The 19,041-nt window shown below is 40.5% G+C and overlaps 1 protein-coding gene across 5 annotated transcripts in view; it reads left to right on the forward strand.

Annotated features, from left to right (window-relative positions):
* FHAD1 (forkhead associated phosphopeptide binding domain 1) overlaps positions 1-19,041 on the forward strand; it is a 67,024-nt gene that overhangs the window by 27,674 nt on the left and 20,309 nt on the right. For 4 of the 5 annotated variants that reach the window (XM_044996285.1, XM_044996284.1, XM_044996286.1 and 1 more), the window contains 13 exons: positions 487-594; positions 2,767-2,847; positions 4,348-4,500; positions 6,619-6,814; positions 10,373-10,443; positions 10,778-10,915; positions 12,277-12,384; positions 13,145-13,234; positions 13,923-14,148; positions 14,814-14,895; positions 15,999-16,105; positions 16,915-17,074; positions 17,421-17,550. In XM_044996285.1, coding sequence (XP_044852220.1) covers positions 487-594; positions 2,767-2,847; positions 4,348-4,500; positions 6,619-6,814; positions 10,373-10,443; positions 10,778-10,915; positions 12,277-12,384; positions 13,145-13,234; positions 13,923-14,148; positions 14,814-14,895; positions 15,999-16,105; positions 16,915-17,074; positions 17,421-17,550 — 1,650 coding nt within the window. The remainder of the gene's footprint in view (positions 1-486; positions 595-2,766; positions 2,848-4,347; positions 4,501-6,618; positions 6,815-10,372; positions 10,444-10,777; positions 10,916-12,276; positions 12,385-13,144; positions 13,235-13,922; positions 14,149-14,813; positions 14,896-15,998; positions 16,106-16,914; positions 17,075-17,420; positions 17,551-19,041) is intronic. The other variant, XM_044996287.1, reaches the window with a different exon arrangement.

Here is a 19,041-nt window from a genome sequence, read left to right on the forward strand (position 1 = left end):
ACACACACACCCTAGCTGGTACATTACACGTGCATGGAGAATTAGATATGTCCTTTTTAGATTTATCAGGTATACTGGTACTGTCGAGACTCAAAAGAGTTGTCTATATATTACTCATAAGTCAGGGAGCCTACTGGAATCCTTTCTTTATAGATTGGCTGTAGAATGGAGCACATTCAGTAACTCTTTTATCTTGTGCAAGTGGAGACCCAAAAAGCTCCAGTACCAGTGACTTAATTTAAAACCATGGGCAGCATGGCTAGAACTATATGACTGATGAGCTACCGATGACCTGTAGCTAGGATGTTAAACAGCTTAAGTACCCAGCACTGCAAATTAAAAAAAAAAAAAGTGACATTGCATGACCCAAAGTTATATGTGGACTCTACTGTTTTTAATAAGATTTCTGTAGGAAATAGTGATAGATCTGCTTATGGCATTATTATATGGTATCACTTTGATATTCAAGTGCTTTCATTGTTTCAGGCTGAAGAGGAACTGAAAAAAGAATGTGAAAGGAAATGTCTGCAGTTACAAGAGATGGGGCGCAGAGAAGGCCTCATTAAAGCTGACTTGGAACAGGCAAAAGCTCAGGTAGGGGTTGCTGAAAAGAAAATTACTCTGTACTCTGCATTACAGCTAACAATAGGAGTAGAAGACAGTAGTTTCTGTAGGAAAAAAATGATTTGTAACAGCCATAAAAGCTATTGAAAGCTAGAATGCCACAGAGGAAATATAAATCTAGAGCACAGAACTCTGTAGTTGCTACATTGATAATTCCAAATTGTGTGTATCATGGCTAGGTTATACTTAAGGGGGTGTGTTTCCATATCTCATTTACAGATGGCTAGTGTTTTATGATGCACAGGCATTTTATGCTCCTTTTTTCTGTTGTCCTCTCCATCACCCAGTCTCTATATAAATCATCCACAACTGCTGCCTGACTCACTTCAAGGAAAAACAAGCCCCTTTGTAAAATACTTTTGTTTAAGTATCTGCTCTGGTGCAATTACAAATCCTTTAAATGTTTCATTTCCTAGTTTAGGGCCCTCTCCTTACAGAACGGAATCAGCTACCACCACCTTTAAACAAGATAGTTGCTAGCAGGATTCAACAAAGTTTCCTGTCTGATACGGACAAGGATATATTTTTTGGTCTGACAGTCATATTAGAACAGTGTTATAAAACTATGCAATCATCTCACTTCCATCTTCCTCAGTGGTCTATAGCCCAGTGTTGTTAGCAAGGTTCTCCGCAAAGAAATCCTGTTCACCTTGGTCAGAGAAACTCTGCTATAGCATTAACTTTTTGAACGGGTGTATGCTAATTATCCATTACTTTTGTGACTAATGGAGCAAAGGGTAAACATCAGGCCCCTAGTAACAGCTGCTTCACTGGGAAGTCCTGCCAGTGTCTAACAGGAACCCACACAATTGTCACAGATTATAAACTCCTTGTCTCAGGAGTGCGTGTGTTTGTAGATGCGTTAGATGAGAGTCTGGGTAATGTTTTGTCACAGACAAGGGAAGAGACAAATACCACCTAGCAAACAAAGTTATGTTAAGCTCACTTCACTGGAAATGTTTATAATTTGTTTCTGAAAAATACACAGTGGGTGGCATTTTCAACAGCCTTCAGTGCCGGCAATAGGAATTTTACTTTAGAAAATCGCACCCAGAACATACAGTCTAGCAACCTGTTCTAGTCTAGCAGTCTGTCTAGTTTGTGTAATTTGAAATGCTAGCAGGGCCGGGAGTTAAGACCTAGTAGAGGGATCTTTGGAAAATTGTTTAAATATCTGACGTGTGATGCAATCTGGTGCCTTTGCTCTCCAGAAACATTTTTATGAGTTTCACGGATAAATCATCTCTGACAGAGGTGCTTTAGTAGTGTCCAGAGAGGTGACTCAATCAGAGGCAGAGAATTCAGTTCAATCTTCCCTTCAGATTGGGGCTGGAAAGTTAACAAAAGCTACCAAGAGCCCCATCTAGCAAGTGACCTTTACCACATCTGTTACTATGGGCCAATCCTGCTCACAATAAAATTAATGTCAAAACTTGTATTGACTCTAATGGGAGCAGATTTGGACATCAGCTTTGTTCCTCAGTGGATCCTTTTGTTTGCGTGTTTACTACTTATGTAGTTAAATTCTTTCTTATTCTGTTTTGTATTTTGTTTGCTGTCTTTGCTTAGGAATTATTATAGGGATCCTTATTCTGGTTTTTTAAATGTATTTATGTTTCTATTTTTATGCACACTTTCTTCACGTTCCTCCCAACATATAGTACTTACAAAAGATGGCATTCATTTTTCAAGAATCACTTTCAATTCACTGACAATGATTTAACAGTCCCCCTCATGTCTCACTGTTGATTATACCCTTTAACTTAGTAGACAACAGGAATAATATTATTAACTACAGGGCTGTGCTATCAGTGTGGTGTAAACGTACAGTTTGGTAGTAGTGTTTGTTGAGGACTATTCTGCTAGAAAATTGATTGTGAGATGAATTTATAGCTTAAGGCAAGGGCAAGAGTGGTCACTGGGCTCCAAGGTCAGTGATCATGGGCAGAATACCCTCAAAATTCATTCAAAATTTCTATTCCTGCCCTCTATAATTACTGAAAATGTTCCTAGAACTACATAATTATTAAATTGCTGTGCCCTCCTAATTGACTTTTCAGGAATAGCGCAGACTAGCCAAATGGAGTTTCTGTTGACTCTAGCTGTTAGTGATTTTGTTTACTTCATCAATCTCTGCTTTAGCTGGAGTGTTTCAAAAGGCAAATGATTGAAATCTTCTATTCACAAGAAGCAGAAATTCCAGAGACTGTAACAGATCAACAGGTTAGTTCAGGTGACAGCAAACACAACTTCTTGGTGCTTTTACATTTTCGGGCCTTCTGATACTGAGGGGGCAGATCTTTTAGATTTTGTTTGTTTACACACATTTAGCTTATTGGCTCTCCTTCCCAATGATACAGACTCATTTTACCAATTGAAAAACAAAGGTAATTTTGTAATGTCTCTGTGCCCGTCCCAGACTGCTGGGATTCTTTCCATGCAGACAAGGTGCTGCAGATACCATACAAGGTGACATATGATGCTGGTCCAAAAGATGCTCATGAGTACAGAGCTAAGGTACCTTAATGGAGAATTTTGGAGCAGGGAGGTGGGGAGAGAAGTGAGTTGAATACTATATGGATAAATTGTACAGTCCTGGTAAATGGATCTGGTGCTGTATCTGAGTCTTATTTCACTGGAATGCCAATTAAGAAAGGAGGGAGCTCATCTTTTTAAAAAAATGTTAAATTCAAATGTTTTACTGCTCCAGGAGTTGGCTGTCTGCCTTCTACCACTTTCTTCATCTAGGTTCAGGGGACCATCTAAGTTAAACACTTGCGTAAGGTGTAGTTTAAGATATAATGATTTACTGGAAAAATCAACAATATCTAACACTGTTGTATTTAAGAAGAAATGTGATCATTTCCCTCCTGCAAATCATTTCTCCCCTCCAAATCTGGGGTTGAGCAAGTATGCTTTAATAGGAAAACACACTTCAGGATGGTCAGGATGGGTAAAATTTTGCACCAAATTATAGTTTGAATCCTAGATTTCCAAGACTCTGAAAGTTTGCCCATGACCTGGGGAAAGGCTCATTTTCTCTTTCATTTCAGTCTGCAGGATCTGCTGCTGACACTTACTGCATGGAAGTTCTACAAAATGGAGACAAATTGGGTTGCACATTAGAGACATCTTGATCTTGCCAGGTGCCGAGTGCTCTGGCCCTGATTCAGCAAAGCACTTAAGCACATATTTAAATTTAAGCATCCTTTGAAGTCAGTACTGAGCAGCATACAGATTTGGCAGATAACTAGTTTAAAACTACTCAATTTGCATGCACCAATTCTGAGTGTGTGTGTGCATGCATTTGTTAGCGCACACATTCTTCCATATGTGCGTGAAAATTATTTCAAAGCACAAAATGTGCATGTGCATTGAGAAGCTGTTTTTGAAAATTGGCCCCTTGATGGTGGGATATGCCTTAAGCCAACTCATAAAAATGTATTTCTTGGGCCTAGATCCTTAAAGTTATTTAGGATACTCCAAGGTATTTAGCCAGAAGTCAATGGGAGTTAGGCACCTAAATACCTTTGAGGATCTGGTCCTCCTTAGTAATTAGTAAAGCACTAAACTATTTTAGTCAATTATTTTACACTGAAATAAGAATTGTTGTGAAAAATGTAAGCGTACATTTACTAAGCCAGTCTTTTCAAGTGAAAGTGGGAATGTCTTCCATTTTTTTGTGCATTTATTTCTTCTTCTGCCTTCATACCCTTTTGTCAGTTAATGGAAAAGATAAGACAGATCACTGATGAAAATCTGCAGATCTATGAAGAGGAGAAGTTATTACAGGAGGAAGTAATTTCCAAGGACTCTGAAGAGAGGGAAGTATCTGAAACTGTTGAGGTGTTGAAGAAATCATTGGATGAATTCCAGGTCACTTGTTTAAGTGCTTTTTGTATACTGAAAGTGAAGTAGAAGATAATTCAGATATATTGCACATGATTGTCCTAAACACAGACTTAATTTAGATGTTTAACTAGAGAAAAGATCTGCTGCATATGGTACTCAAGAGATGTGCTCCTGCTCTACAAATCAGTGGCAATGCTTTGTTGTTGTTACAGCTGGAGAGAAATATTTGGATGAAACATTTTCCCACCACAAAATGCCGATTAGTCGAAAGCAAAATTTTCCGCTGGAGCATGTTGATTTCAGCGAACTTTTCAAAGGAAACCAAACAGGATTCCAGTGGAAACTTATCCTGTTTCCTGCCAGCTCGCCTACCTGCCCATCTCCCCTGTTCCTGAGCAGTTTGCTGGATGGGGAGCTTGGGTGCTGGGACTCCCCAGGCTCCTAGCCTCCTTGGTAGCCTGTGTGGTGAGCTGCTGCCGAGCTGGAACTCCCAGGACTTCCAGGCTCCTGGCTCCTCCTCATCTCACCCAGTGGGCTGCCAAGGAGCTGGGGTTCCCTGGGCTTCCTGGCTGCCAGGCAGGCTGCCACGCTGCGGGGAGCCTGGGAGCCCCAGATGTTTAGAACTGCACACAACAAAATCATGGTAATTGCATGTACATATGCAAGTCAGACCTCTGGTTGGCCATTTGCATGTGAATTTACTCTGAATACAAAAGTTTTGTGCAACTCTAAAAAAAATGCAGTTCTTTATTTTATTATTTTTGATCTTCCAAGTTAGGCTCTTTAGTGCATCACTGGGGTGTGAAGAATATGATCCATTGTCCATTTGATCTGAACAAACTTTACTTTTAATGTGAAAACCCCATTTTTTGGCCACGCAGACTGCTCAGCAAAATGTATTTATTGAAACTGGAGCAAAGATGACAGATAAAAGTTGTAGACTGGGATTTTCAAAGGAGCTCAAGGAAGTTGGGCACCCAGCTCCCAGTGACTTTCAGTGCTAGATGCAAGACTCCTGAGGATATAGTATATTCTTGATTTGACCTGGATAATTTTTCTAGTGTATGGGAGTGGAAAACCATATAATTTTGCTTTTGCAAATTGTCTTGAAATAACTATTGTTATTTCCAATCCTGTTGCTGAATGTGTGCTTGATTGACTTTAGTGTGTGTGTGTGTGTGTGTGTGTGTGTGTGTGTGTGTGTGTGTGTGTAAAGATAGTCTACCTGAAAACAGGTTTGTGGCTGAGGTCCCTACAAATTAGTAGGGGTAATAGTACCAGAGATACAAATATGTTTTACTGTGAGCACTAACTATTCCCCATCATGGAAGTATCAAAAGTTGTCTAAAATGTGGATCGAAACCCAGTTGAGTTCAGAAGACAATGGAAATGTCCGCTGCAGGCAGGGGCGGCTCTAGACCCCAGCGCGCCAAGCAGGCGCGTGGGGCGGCCCTTTCCCGGGGGGGCGGCATTTGGCTCCGGTGGACCTGCCGCAGGCATGACTGCGGCGGGTCCCCTCTTCCCGCGGCTCCGGTTGAGCTCCCGCAGGCATGCCTGCGGCAGGTCCGCTCGTCCCGGGCTCCGGTGGACCTGCCGCAGGCATGCCTGCGGGAGCTCAACAGGAGCTGCGGGAAGAGGGGACCCGCCGCGGGACCGGGGAAGGGCGGCGCAGCGCACCGCGCTGCTTGGGGCAGCCTGATTTCTAGAGCCGCCCCTGGCTGCAGGTTAGGGCCTGCTATGCATCACTGTACACATGCAGTATCTGATGGAGTGAACAAAGTTGTGTTACATCCCACAGAAATCACTTTCCTGAAAGTTGTTGCAATAAATAAATAGGTTTCAGAGTAGCAGCCGTGTTAGTCTGTATCCGCAAAAAGAACAGGAGTATTTGTGGCACCTTAAAGACTAACAAATTTATTTTAGCATGCTAAAGCTCATGCTAAAATAAATTTGTTAGTCTTTAAGGTGCCACAAATACTCCTGTTCTTTTAATAAATAAATAGGCATCTTTAAAACAGAGCATGATTGTTGTAGTGATAATACAGTGTATTTTGTTGTAAAGGGTTTATTGTATTAACTGTTGTGTTAAGACACAAATGACGCATAATCATGAGGTTTGGATTGTTATTAATTCTCTTTCAGGCTTTCTTAAAGACCTCCTATTGTAGCAGTAGCTTGAAAAGAGAGATTTGTAACCTTCAAGATCTGTGCATTGACCCCTCTGTCTTGTGGATCCACACACCAGTAGTTGAAATTCTAAGCAGTTTACTCTCATGGGTAGAAGCAGTGGAGCAGCTCCTTCAGGATGTGGGCATTGACATGTCTTGCTCTGACAAAGGTTCTTGGTTTTCTTTTTCTTACATGATGTGTAACATTTTTCCTATATACTAAGCATGAGAGTTCAAAATGCAGCTTAAAATACTGTCACGTATTAATCTTAGGCCCAGTTTTTCACAATAACTAAGGTTGGGTTTAACAACTACAGTGTCTTAGACGATAGAGTCAGCTGGGGACATCTGGAAAGCAGCAGAAAGCAAGATTCTTGTGCATTTCAATACCATACTTCCTCAGAGGAATTGACTAGACAAGCAAAACAAGGAGGAACATGTTGTGAACAAAACCACAGAAGATAGTTCTGATACTAGACTTACCAGCTCTCCTTTTAGTATTTGTAGCTGGGATTTTCAGAAGAGCTTAATGGAGCTAGGTGCTCATCCCCTATTGAAATTCAGTGGGAGTTGAGTGCCTAGCTTCCTTATTCTCCTGTGCTGACACTACTTTGAACAAGTTTGAAGACCTGCAGCATTATAAATCATCGTTAACCACCATTGGCTTTATGGCAAAAAAAGACAGAAGTTGTCATTTTAGTATTTAGCAAAAAAGAAGAAAGTCATGGGATACAATATTTTAAAGTTGTTTATTTAGGGAAATTTAGAATCTATTAAATATCCTTAATTTTACAATAAAATATTTAACTAATAGTTGCAATGCATCTTAAAACCCACACTCCATTCCCCTGGACTTTATACAGAGTCATATGCGTAAAAATTCATGGAGAAGTCTTGCTCAATAGTAGGGTAATTCAGGGTAATAAAGATCATTTTTACAAGAAAAACCTAAAAGGCAGTTATTGTCCTGCAAGTCATGTCTGTGACAAAACTAACATTTCAATCATTGTTAATCCCTCTTTAACCATATTCTTAGACCCTCTTAGTAGAGATGGTTCCAAACCAAAACCCCAGCCATGGACATCTCCAGATTTGGAGAAGTTTGGATCTGGGTCCAAAGCTGTGAGTGAATTGCATGGCTGGTCACTATCTTTATCACGGCCCAAACCACAACCCCAGCTCCTGACATTCTCAAACTGTGGAAGTTTTGTTTTAAGTTTGCAGCTTGGCTCTCTCTGCATCTCTTGGGTTTAGCAAGTGCTTGGGTATTATCAAATCAGCTGATTTCTGCTTTGGTCATTATTCATCCCATGGCATTAAAAGAATCAGATCCTGAAGCAATTTCTGTCCGTCTGTCTTATTGTTTCCCTTTATTTATGGCCGAACTGATACCAAAGTCACGTAGCATAGCTGATATCACCTAAACCATATTTTGATCTTTGACCCTCTAAATATACTATTTATATTTTGGATCTTCTGCAGTTTCATATCTCCCTCCATGCCAGTTATTCTATGGTGGGGATTCTTTTCCTTTTGTAATAAAAGAAAAGGCTCTTGGCAGTGAATTTAGCACTGCTAGCTATTTTAGTGCCAGAGCCCTTATCTTAACTCAATGGTGCAAGGTAACAGATTGTCTTTCCCTTCCACTTTAATCTGTATTGTGAAACAGAGCAGTTTCTATTCTGAAAATGAGTTAACTTCATGTATGGAAAAACAAACAGCTTTTCATGTCTTGATGGAGAACAATACATCATGTCATGCAACTTGTATTATGCAATCCAGTGGCTCTCAAACTTGTTTACTGGTGACCCCTTTCACATAGCAAGCCTCTGAGTGCAACCCCCCCCCCAAATTAAAAAAAACTTGTTTATATATTTAACACCATTATAAATGCTGGAGGCAAAACGGGGTTTGGAGTGGAGGCTGACAGCTCGCGACCCCCCGCCCCCATGTAATAACCTTGCAACCCCCTAAGGGGTCCTGACCCTCCAGTTTGAGAACCCCTGATGTAATCTGATCCAAAGGTGATTCCTTGCACTGAGAAGAGGGGAAATTAACTTTTCTCTCACATGGTGCTTGCATACAGAGCTATAAAAATTGTATCTACTCATACCATTTGAATTAAAAGGGTGCAAAAAGGCCTAAGAATGCCATTTACCTAAGGGAAAGTTGATTCCTCCTCTTTTGACGGAATCCCCAAAGCAGAAATAAATCGAAACCCAGCCACAATGGCAGCATCATTAAGCAACACCATCATTTTGTGATCATCCTTTCAGGGGAAAGTACTAGTTTCAAGCTGTTCTTAAAATGAACCTCAGTTAAGGGGGACATTTAATGTGGCTGTGTTGCAGGTATTGGCCCATTGATTTTGTTGATTATTTTGCATGATCTCTTTAAATAGCTATAGTTCCCTTAGCTTAAAACATACCCTGTAGCATGTTATAGACCACAGTGTGTCATGAAACCACATGGGTCTGGTATGCATATGTTTTCCACACCTCTTACCCAATTATCAGATGATGACAGGGATAAATTGTCTGTATCTTGAATAACACATCCAAAATGACATCTTCTCTGCATTTTTGGGATCTATATTCCAATAACAATACTTAGCACTTGACAAACATGACACTCCTCACAACACACCTGTGAAGTAGCTAATTATTATCCCCATGTCGCACACAAGGACACTGAAGCACAGAGAGGTTTAAGCGAGTCACTGGTGGAGCAGGGACAAGAACCCAGGAGTTCTTGGCTTTCTTGCTACTAGCCAGGGCTGCCTCTCCAGTATAAGCAAGTGATTCTTATCCAGTGACAATATGCTGCTCCAGGGAAGTGTGATTGTCATACAAGGAAAAAGCTGGTAGTTGTGCCCTCTTCATCACAGGTTAGTTACTGCATAAATAAATGAATAGGCAGTGTGTTCCTTTCCTGTGTGAAAACAGCAGAAGGGGAGAATTTATGCTCATTAACCCACTATGAACCACATTTTCTTCTCAGGGCTGAAGGACAGCATGGAAAGGGCATAGCAGGTGGCCTCAAATTCACACATAAGTCAGAAAATCCTGAACAATAGATTTAAAGACGATCCTCTGGGTCTCAGCCCATTCCATATAGTGTCCCCACCTGAGTGTGACTCCAGGTTCTTCCCCTGCATTCGTAGCAATACTTATTCCATTGCCAGACCTCCACACCCAGTCTCACGTGTATTGTAACGTGTCACAAAGGCCATGCAGGGGGCAGGGAGAAGGAGGAGGTCAAAAATTATGCTGCTCCTGGTAATATCAACTCCTGCAGCTGTTTCCCTCATTTGTTTTATGTATGTGTGAGAGGAACATGCTGTGTAGAGTGTCTGTTCCTTGACTTCTTCCAGCCCCTTCCCTTCTCAGAGCATGGGTTGTGCACATGTAGTTGGTAAAGAAGGGGCTGGTAGCAGCTACACCGTGGCGTTGGATGATTCCATGGAGGCCATTTTCTGACTCTCTTGCATCTATTTGGTCTCCTCAGCACTGTAAAAAGGAGGGGAGGATAGAACCTATAGTGAGGACAGTGAAATCTAAGAGTAAAAAGGCCAACCTTGAAGCTATTGATTTAGAAAGCAAAACAAATGGCACCCTTGGCTAGGCCTTTCCATGCATCATCACATGACCAGAAGTGAGAAAATCCCTAGGTAATAAAAAAAGAGATTATATAAACCCCTGTCATTTTAATTTTCATTTCTTGCCAAGGAATGGCCTCATACATGAAGAGTCTGCTGGAGAATAATCATGAAACTGTGGGCAGAATTGAAACATTGCAGGTAAAAAAAAAATGTCACGAGACTCTTTTAGTGGATTTGTATTAAAAGAAAATATGGTGATCACTATTAGCGATCTGGTTTAGAGACCTTGACTGATTAATCCAGAGTGGAGCAGAGATGTGAAGTGTAGGCTATGCCTGCAATGCAGTGTTATGGAAACATTCTATGTCCAATGCCAGTTTTATAGCGGAATTCACTAATTACAAATGTTGTGTAAACATCATTCTTTTCTGAACAGTTTGTTAAAATGTTAGTGAACGTCCACATGATTTCTTCTCATTATGCTTAAAGAGCCAGTTCCTTAATATCTTTGTTTTCTAATATTTCTCCATAGGCCCAATTAGACAAATTAAAGGAATCTCAGAATTCTCTGCTACACGAAAAGCTGAATGAACTACAAGTGGAACATGAGAAAGAATTACAGGACAAGATAGAACTAATACTTTTAGAAAAAGAGAAAGAAAATAGAAAGGTATAGTAAAGCAGTTTATTTTTTAAAATGTTTTTTTATGCACAAACAATATATACAAATACATTGTTGTATTTTGCATGTATAAAGAAGATAAACTCTAGCCCCAAAATTCAGATCCAGATCCAAACTTCTAAAAAGTCCAGGGGTGAAATTCTGGCAGCTTTGAAGTCAATGGGAGTTTTGCCATTGTCTTCAACGGAGCCAGGATTTTACCCCAGATCTGGTGCTCTGCTTTGGGCCCATGCCTGTATGTTTCTGTTCAAGTGAGGAGAGAGATCAAGTCTCGCAATTACTGCACAAATGCTAAATGAATATAAGAAGGAGCCAGTAGAAAACAATTATGTCGCTGTTAAAAGCATTGTTGTCTAAGGTTTAGAGCAACAAATTGAGAATCAGGAGCCCTTCTGTTCACAGCTCCACAGCTGACTCCTAATTTGAGACTGAGCAAGGAAATGTACACCATTCTGTGATTCAGATGACTGATATTTCAAATGGGATAACAATAGATTAATTTACCTCACAGTATGTTTGTGAAGTGCTTTGATAGTTTTGTATGAAAGATGGTTTATAGAAATACTATAATGTATTCAGTGGTGATATTGTTTAGAATAACTCCCCGGGAGGCTGAAGCTGGAATCTGCATCTCACCTTTTCCTCCCCCTTCACATGCCCTCAGTGGTGCAATGCATATTATAGGGCTGTTTGTGAACAGTGGGATGGTGGCATAAATGTATCCCTTTGTAAAATTGCTGTAGCCTCTGTGGTGGAAACACCCCTCCATAATTGAATATATCAGCCTATATATTTGTGAAGAAAAATATCCCTGTTAGATCAGATTTTGGTCTGTGACTTTACCAGTCTTCACGGACTTCCTTTAAATTCAGGGAAATACAGATCTTCAGAAAATCCGGGGTTAGTGGGGACCGGGGGGTAGGGATAGGGGGGAGACACTTTAAAAAAAATCAGCTCTCTCCAACTTGACTTAATTTCTTGCTAGCAGCCATATTTCAAATCACACTGTGTATTACAAATTTGCCTGAATTATTCATCAGTCTCCTCTTGAACTTCCTTCCAAGACTTCTGGTTTTCAAATTAATCAGTTGATCAGCAGACCATTCACTTCCCTTTTTCTTTTTGTCATCTCCGCAGTATCTCTGATGAAGTAGTCTTCACTCTTCTTTTTAAAGTTGTGCCAAGTCCAGCTAATCTTCCTTCTTAATCCATCCTCCCTCCAAAACCCTGACTCATATTAGTCGCTCTCTGCCTTTTCCGTCTCAACAATGTCCTTCCTCTAACTAATATTTCTTTATTTGTTACACAAACCGTCGGCACGTGGGTGATAATTTGATATGATGGCTCAGATTCTGGACAGTGCTGTTGCCCAGGAAAAAGACAAATTAAAGTTGTCTGTGGAGGAAGAAAAGAAAAAGGTCCAACTTTTGGAAGATCAGGGGAGACATTTGACTGAGGTATTTAGAAATCCAAAGAGATGAAATAGAACATCTGACATTCCCATTTTCAAAATCCACTCTAACCTTGGAGCCCATTGGACTGTGTTCCATGAGGGGTTTCAATGTCAGGCAAAACTCAGAGGAGATGAACGTGTTAGCTATACATCCGGCACGTGTATGCACACACCAAACACACGCTTTGAGAAAACCTTTTTTGGGTGTGTGCCAATCATCCATAGGGCTCTGAAATGATTAAAAACCTAGATGCAAGGGAAGCAGCTAGCAGGTAAAGCAGGTTCTCTTCCCTGTTGATGTTCCCAGGCTTTCTTTGTCCCTATTCAAAAGGATATATTTGGATATATTTGGCACCAATTGGAATGAACTCTGGTACGGTAATAGCTAGTGACCTCTGACATTTTTTTTAATCTGTGCAGTAGAATGCAAAGAATATAATTGTGAGTTTCTCCAGTTGAAATATTTAATATTCACAATTTAAAAAAATAATTATTTATTATTTCTTAATTTATTGCAAATTCCTGGTGCTTAAATAAAAAATTTAAATCATGTTTATGACTATGAGCCAAATTCACTATTGGTGTAAGAGGGCACATCACCATTGACTTCACTGGGCATGTGCCTACTTACACATGGTTAATTTCCCCAGAGATTACACATATAGAATGGGTTGAGTGGGATTCAAATAGATTTCAACTCTGTTAGGAATGAAAGGAAAGAGTCTGGTTCTTTTTTCTCATCTACTGCTTATTTTCTGATTTAGATAATTGAACTTAAAATGAAAGAAGAAGAAATTGTAAATGCCAAACTGAGAGAAGCAGTGGACAGCTTAGAAGAGGCTAGAAAGAGAGAGGTAACTACAGTAGAAAGGAGAATATATTTACTAGGTTTTGCATTATACACATTTTTGTTAGAATGCAATTTCTTCATTGCACCTCGATGAGCCAGGACGGTTCAAGCACATCCAGAGCCCCCTGCAAACCTGTTAATTTGAGGGGTCACCTCCTAGGGAACTGTAACCCACAGGAAAAGTTTGTGGATATTGTAGAAGTAGCTCTTAGTTTTAGCTCTGTAGGTCCCAGGCTACATAATCAGTCAAACTCCACCAATCCACACTTACAGTTGAAATTATGAGATGGGTTGAGAGCTGGGGGAAGAAGAGGGGAACCAGAACAAGGGACAGGGAATAGGCAGCACACTGGCAGTGTCCAAGGGAAGCTGAAACCACCTTCGTTGGGGGAAGTGACAGCAACACGTAGGCTGCAGTAGCTGGATCCCTGAAGCAGGGGAAGCAGCCAGTAAGTGAGAGAGCTAAAAAGGCAAGAACCCCAGCCCGCCCACAAACATCAACTATTCCCACTTTCCCTTTGGAACCAGTTCCAAAATGGGGCAGGGACTGGGAACGGTTCTCTGGTCTTGCTACTGTTCATGACACACAGCTTGTTCATTCACTTCTTTGATGATATGGAAGAAAAGTTCGGAGCAGAGCTTTGAAAAATTTCTGCAGAAAACTTCTCAGAGGCTTAATAAATGTTTCCTAGGCCATGTTGCAAGAGCACCTGTTGATGCAAGACAAACATCTAACACTCATTCAGGATGAGAATGAGTTACTGAAGCAGAAAATTCAGAAAGAGATAATGGAATATAAAGAACAAATCAAGCAACATTCAGAGACAATTGTGGCTTTAGAAGACAGACTAATGGAAGCCACAGAGCATCAGAAGACTATAGAGGAGGAAAATGTAGCTCTACGGGAAAAAATAGAAAGTAGGTAAATGGATGTATGGGAGCTGGTTTTTATTATTATTATAAACGCTCGGCTACTGTTAAATTAGCTGCATACTTACAGAAACTGTAGTACATTGACTTCTACTCTGGAAGAGCATTCTCTTGTATGTTACTCTGAGGTAGGTCTGGATATCTTAGTATTTCAGTGATAACATGAATCAGAGTATGAATAATATATCTATGAAAAGTCTCTTTTATTTTACTATGTTTTCTAGTTTTTTAAGCACGTACTAAGAGTTAAGCATATCTTAAGTGCACATGAATAGGGATGGACTTAAGTACAAGTTTAAAAGCTTTCCTGAATTGGGGCCTACGTGACTGACAGGATGAAGGACCAAATCTAACATTTTCTGTATAATGTGCCATGGTTGCTAAGCCAACTATTTCCTTGTAATGGCTTGCTGTCTATTAATACAAAGATAAGAATGACCGGATTTGAACAGACAGACTTACAAAAAGAAAGACCCTAATCAAATAACGTAATTCACTTGTTGATGGGAAATCTACTGGACAATCTCTCAAAAGCCCTCTATTAAACTCAGGGTGCATCACAAAAGCAAACAGACCTCAAGTATGCATAGGTTTTGAGAATAAACTAGTCACGTAGTTGATTGTAGCTAGTCTGTTTTATTTTTTTTCTTTAGTATTTCAGAAAGAGCCTCAGAAGTCAGCATCGTCAGTTTCACAAGAGCTTTCTGACAATGAAGAGGCCCATGTTCTTCTGATGTAAGCAGCTGGCAACTATTCTCTGATTTTGATCATCACATAAAAGGGTTTAAGGCGAAAACCAGCAATCAGCAACAGACTTTTAAACAGGCCAAGGGCCTGATTCTCGTTTACACTAAGCCCCCTTTATACCACTCTGGCGATATAAAGGAGCCTCCCCATGGGTGTAAGTGGAAGTTATTCACGCTTTCAGGTCCCTAAGGGTATATCTACACAGCAAAGAAAAACCCATGGCTGGCCCGTGCCAGCTGACTTGGACTCGTGGGGCTTAGGCTGCTGGGCTGTTTCATTGCCGTGTAGATTTCTGGACTGGGGCTGGAGCCTGAGCACTGGGACCCTCCCACCTTGCAGGGTCCTAGAGCCTGGGCTCCAGCCCAAGCCTGGAAATCTACACAGCAGTCAAACAACCCCACAGTCCAAGCCTGCGAGCCCAAGTCAGCTGGCATGGGCTAGCCATGGGTTTTTCTTTGCTGTGTAAATGAGAATCAGGCCCAGAACATCTAATAGATGTGCATAGAGTCCCATCTAAATGTGAAATAATTCGTACGTGAGAGGGGAGCCAGTCTTTATATCATCTTATTTTATGGTTTTTCTTTAGCTCATTATCACTTCTGGGGACTTAAAGTATATTAAGCCACAAAAACATCGAGCATGTAGTTCTGACATTGCCTGGACTACTACATCCGTTGCTTTTGTGGGTTTGAGTATGGATGGCCAATGTACTGCCCATAGGCCAAGTGATGGCTCTCAGAGTTCTGCACCTATCCACAGCTGCTCTCATCTTCATTCTTGAGCTGCATCCAGCTGAGACTATGTTATGTAGTGTTCCACCTCGATTGGAGTAGGTCTGATGCAAAATGCCGTGTCATTTTATCTGTCATCCATTCTGCAACATCTAGGCTTGTTGGCTTGAATTAAGAAGTGAGAAAGACAGTAATACCTAACTCTATGTGCCTGGATTTAGGGGATTTAAAATCACATTTTTTAAAATAATGTGTGTGGATTACTTATAGGATCTTACCCTATATGACATGTACCCTTTAAGTAATATTAATCTTTCAAATGAAATTGGGTTTTGCAATTATCTGCCTCATGAATTTCAGAGGAGAATTAGCAGCTGCTCGGAAGGAAATCCAGTCCAAGCAGGTTATCATTTTGGGATTAAGGAAAGACCTCTCAGAAGCCAAAGCCAGAATGTCGGACATGATAGGTTTGTGAAATGTATCCTGTGATTTACAATGCTGCCATGACTTCCCCCAAAACATACTTAGAGAATAGGTGTTAATGGAAGGAGAAACAAGAACGTGAAAATGGATATTATTTTCTCACTGGAACATTTTCATTGAGGTTTAGGCAAAAGCAAAATTGGCTGGTTTTCAGAAAGTGCTCAGCATCCATCTTCTGAAAGTCAAGCCCCTTTAAGATGTCTCAAGTTGGGTATCCAAAATCATTAGACACTTTTGAAAAATTTGGCCAGAATTCTTAAATGCTTTATCCTTTAGGGGCTTAAATATTGTATTCTGCATAAGAAGGAAGGAATATTGTGGAATAGAGTCTGAAAAAATAGTTTTAAAACTAGAATTGTGTGTATCTGATTTATTTAGTGTGCTAGTAGCCATGGAATATGGGTGCATGTACCTACACTACAAACAGGATATTCATTTAAACAATAAACAATACAGCCTATCTCATCTCAGTACTTTTCCAACCCAGAAGAAAAACTTCACTAGCATGATGTAGACACAACTGCTGAAGTGAAAAGATATGCCTTGCTCTGGGTTCTGAAGGGCAGTAAACTCAAGCTCTAATGGACTGCCAGAGTGAGTGAGCTCCGTAGCGGAGGTCCTTGGGTGTACACAGCTATGGACGGTCGGGAAAAGCACCTTCATTGTTCTCAGCTATCGTGATGTTGCATGGGGAAGAGAAGCATTCTCCAAGACCCTGATCCTAATAGAATTGAAGGCACCTAGCATCAGGGACTAAGGTAGCCAATAACCACTGAAACCTCTCTCCATGCAGGAGAACTCAGTGAGAAACAAAAGATGGAACTGGAGCGGAACCTAATTCTTGTTAGTAGCCAAGAGAGTGAACTGAATGTGCTTAGAGAGAAGCTGTTTGAGATGTCAGACCTTGTGGACAAGAAGGATAAAGACCTGAGAACTTCAGCTGAAGAATTAAGGTATAAGCCACCTCAACATAAAGAATAGCAGAGGCTGAGTTACCCAGCTCAGCAAAAAAACCCACTGACTTCATAAGTCAAATTAGTATTTCATTTAGATAACTACTCCCTTGGAAACATTTTAAAATGTAAATTTTTACTTTCCTCTGCAGAAATCTCAAACAATCTTATACAGGGATTTGGAAGAGCCATTGAAAATTGAGTTGTAGCTAAATCACTGCTAGTTATCTCTTCCTGTCTATGCATTTGTATGCTTTAATAGTTATTCATGTTGCTGTTTTCAGCAGACTGATTATTCACCTTCACCCGTCATCCTCTTCAGCAATATTTTCTGCTCTTGACACAGGCATGCGAAAGAAAAACTGAAAAAGCTGAAGAATGCAGCAAAAGAAAAGGAGAGTGAATTTGAAAAGCTACCACAAACAGATGTGCAGGCCAGTAGCACCACAAAGGATGAAGTCCCCAAAACCAAAAAGGCAAGTCCAAATCAAAACGAGCCAAGAAACTGAGGATGCAATAGACTAAACTGAATAATAAAGAATAAACAGTTGTTAAATAAAGAAAACCTAGAGCAAGATGTCCTTGATGCAGTAACAGAATCAAACTGAGCGGGCAAGCTCTGGTCAACAATCTGTGAGAAGCAATATCCAAAGATCAAAAGGAAGAGAGAGAAAGGATCCACAGATAATATGTATTTCATAACATTGCCTTTGGATTGGAGATGTTTGTTTCACTAAGGGCTGCTCTTTAATCAGACACTGCTCCTGATTCTGATCTCACTTACACCAAGTCCACTTACATCAGAGTACACCAGTTGAAGTCCATGGAGTGACAGGGGTGTAAAACTGTACAGTGGTGAAATAAGAATCAGACTGCTAGATCCATTGCTTTCTGGCATATATTTGAAATTTTCACTGCCAGATTTGGTGCTCTAGGCAGCTGTGAGGGAAGGAGGTGGAGGGTTGTATTTACTTCCCGCCTTTAGGTGGATTGGACCAGGGAGCCACATTTTTAGTCTCAGACCAGAGCAACAGAAAAGGTTGGTTACTCACTGCCTTGATGAGTCTAGTGCCTTCCAGCAGGCTTTCTTGGTATCTATGTTTGTAGTGGTAATCGTTTTACTGTGCAGCTGTGTGCTATCTATGTTATGCACCATCAGGTTGTTCACCTAAGTATCCTAAGCCATTGCATAATCTGACTATTGCTACCCTTGTCATTCCTTCATTTCCCCCACCCTGCCTCTTCTATTCTTTACCCTCTTTTGCTGCATCTCATCTTAAATTAGAGTTCACATTTTTTCAGGGCAAGGATTGTATCTTTCTATGTGTTGGTACAATTTGTAATGCAAAAAGGTGCTGAATTTGATTGGGGCCTTTGGGTGCTACCTCAATACCAATAAATGTGATATTGATGTAGATGTGGGATTTATGATGGATGGCTTTATTGACCGTAATAGTAGTAAGAGGAAAATGATAAAAGATTTTAAGGTAAAGTGGCTTTAAAGTTCTTGAGCAAGCGTTTGTTTACTTGGCTTTGTCATAGAAGTACATTCACTGTTAGACAAGCAGCATTCTCTAATGGGCTACGCCCAGGACTGAGAGTCAGAAATTTTTGAGTTCTCTACCCAGTTCTGCCAATTCTGCCACTGACATGTTGGACCTGGGCAAATCACTTAAACTGAAATTCTCAAAAGAGGCTCCTTTTAACTTCAATGGCAGTTGTCCATGCTCTGTACTTGGGAAAGTCCAGGCCCAAGGTGTCCCCGATCAGATACTCAAAAAATTGAGGTACTCAAAATCACTCGTTTGAGTGGCAGCTGTGTTAGTCTGTATCAACAAAAACAACGAGGAGTCCTTGTGGCACCTTAGAGACTAACACATTTATTTGGGCATAAGCTTTCGTGGGCTAAAACCCACTTCATCAAAATCACTAGCAACTTTTGAAATATTTAACCTCTCTCATTTTCC

Source organism: Mauremys mutica, chromosome 21 (assembly GCF_020497125.1).
Source record: "Mauremys mutica isolate MM-2020 ecotype Southern chromosome 21, ASM2049712v1, whole genome shotgun sequence".
NCBI classification, from domain to species: domain Eukaryota; kingdom Metazoa; phylum Chordata; order Testudines; family Geoemydidae; genus Mauremys; species Mauremys mutica.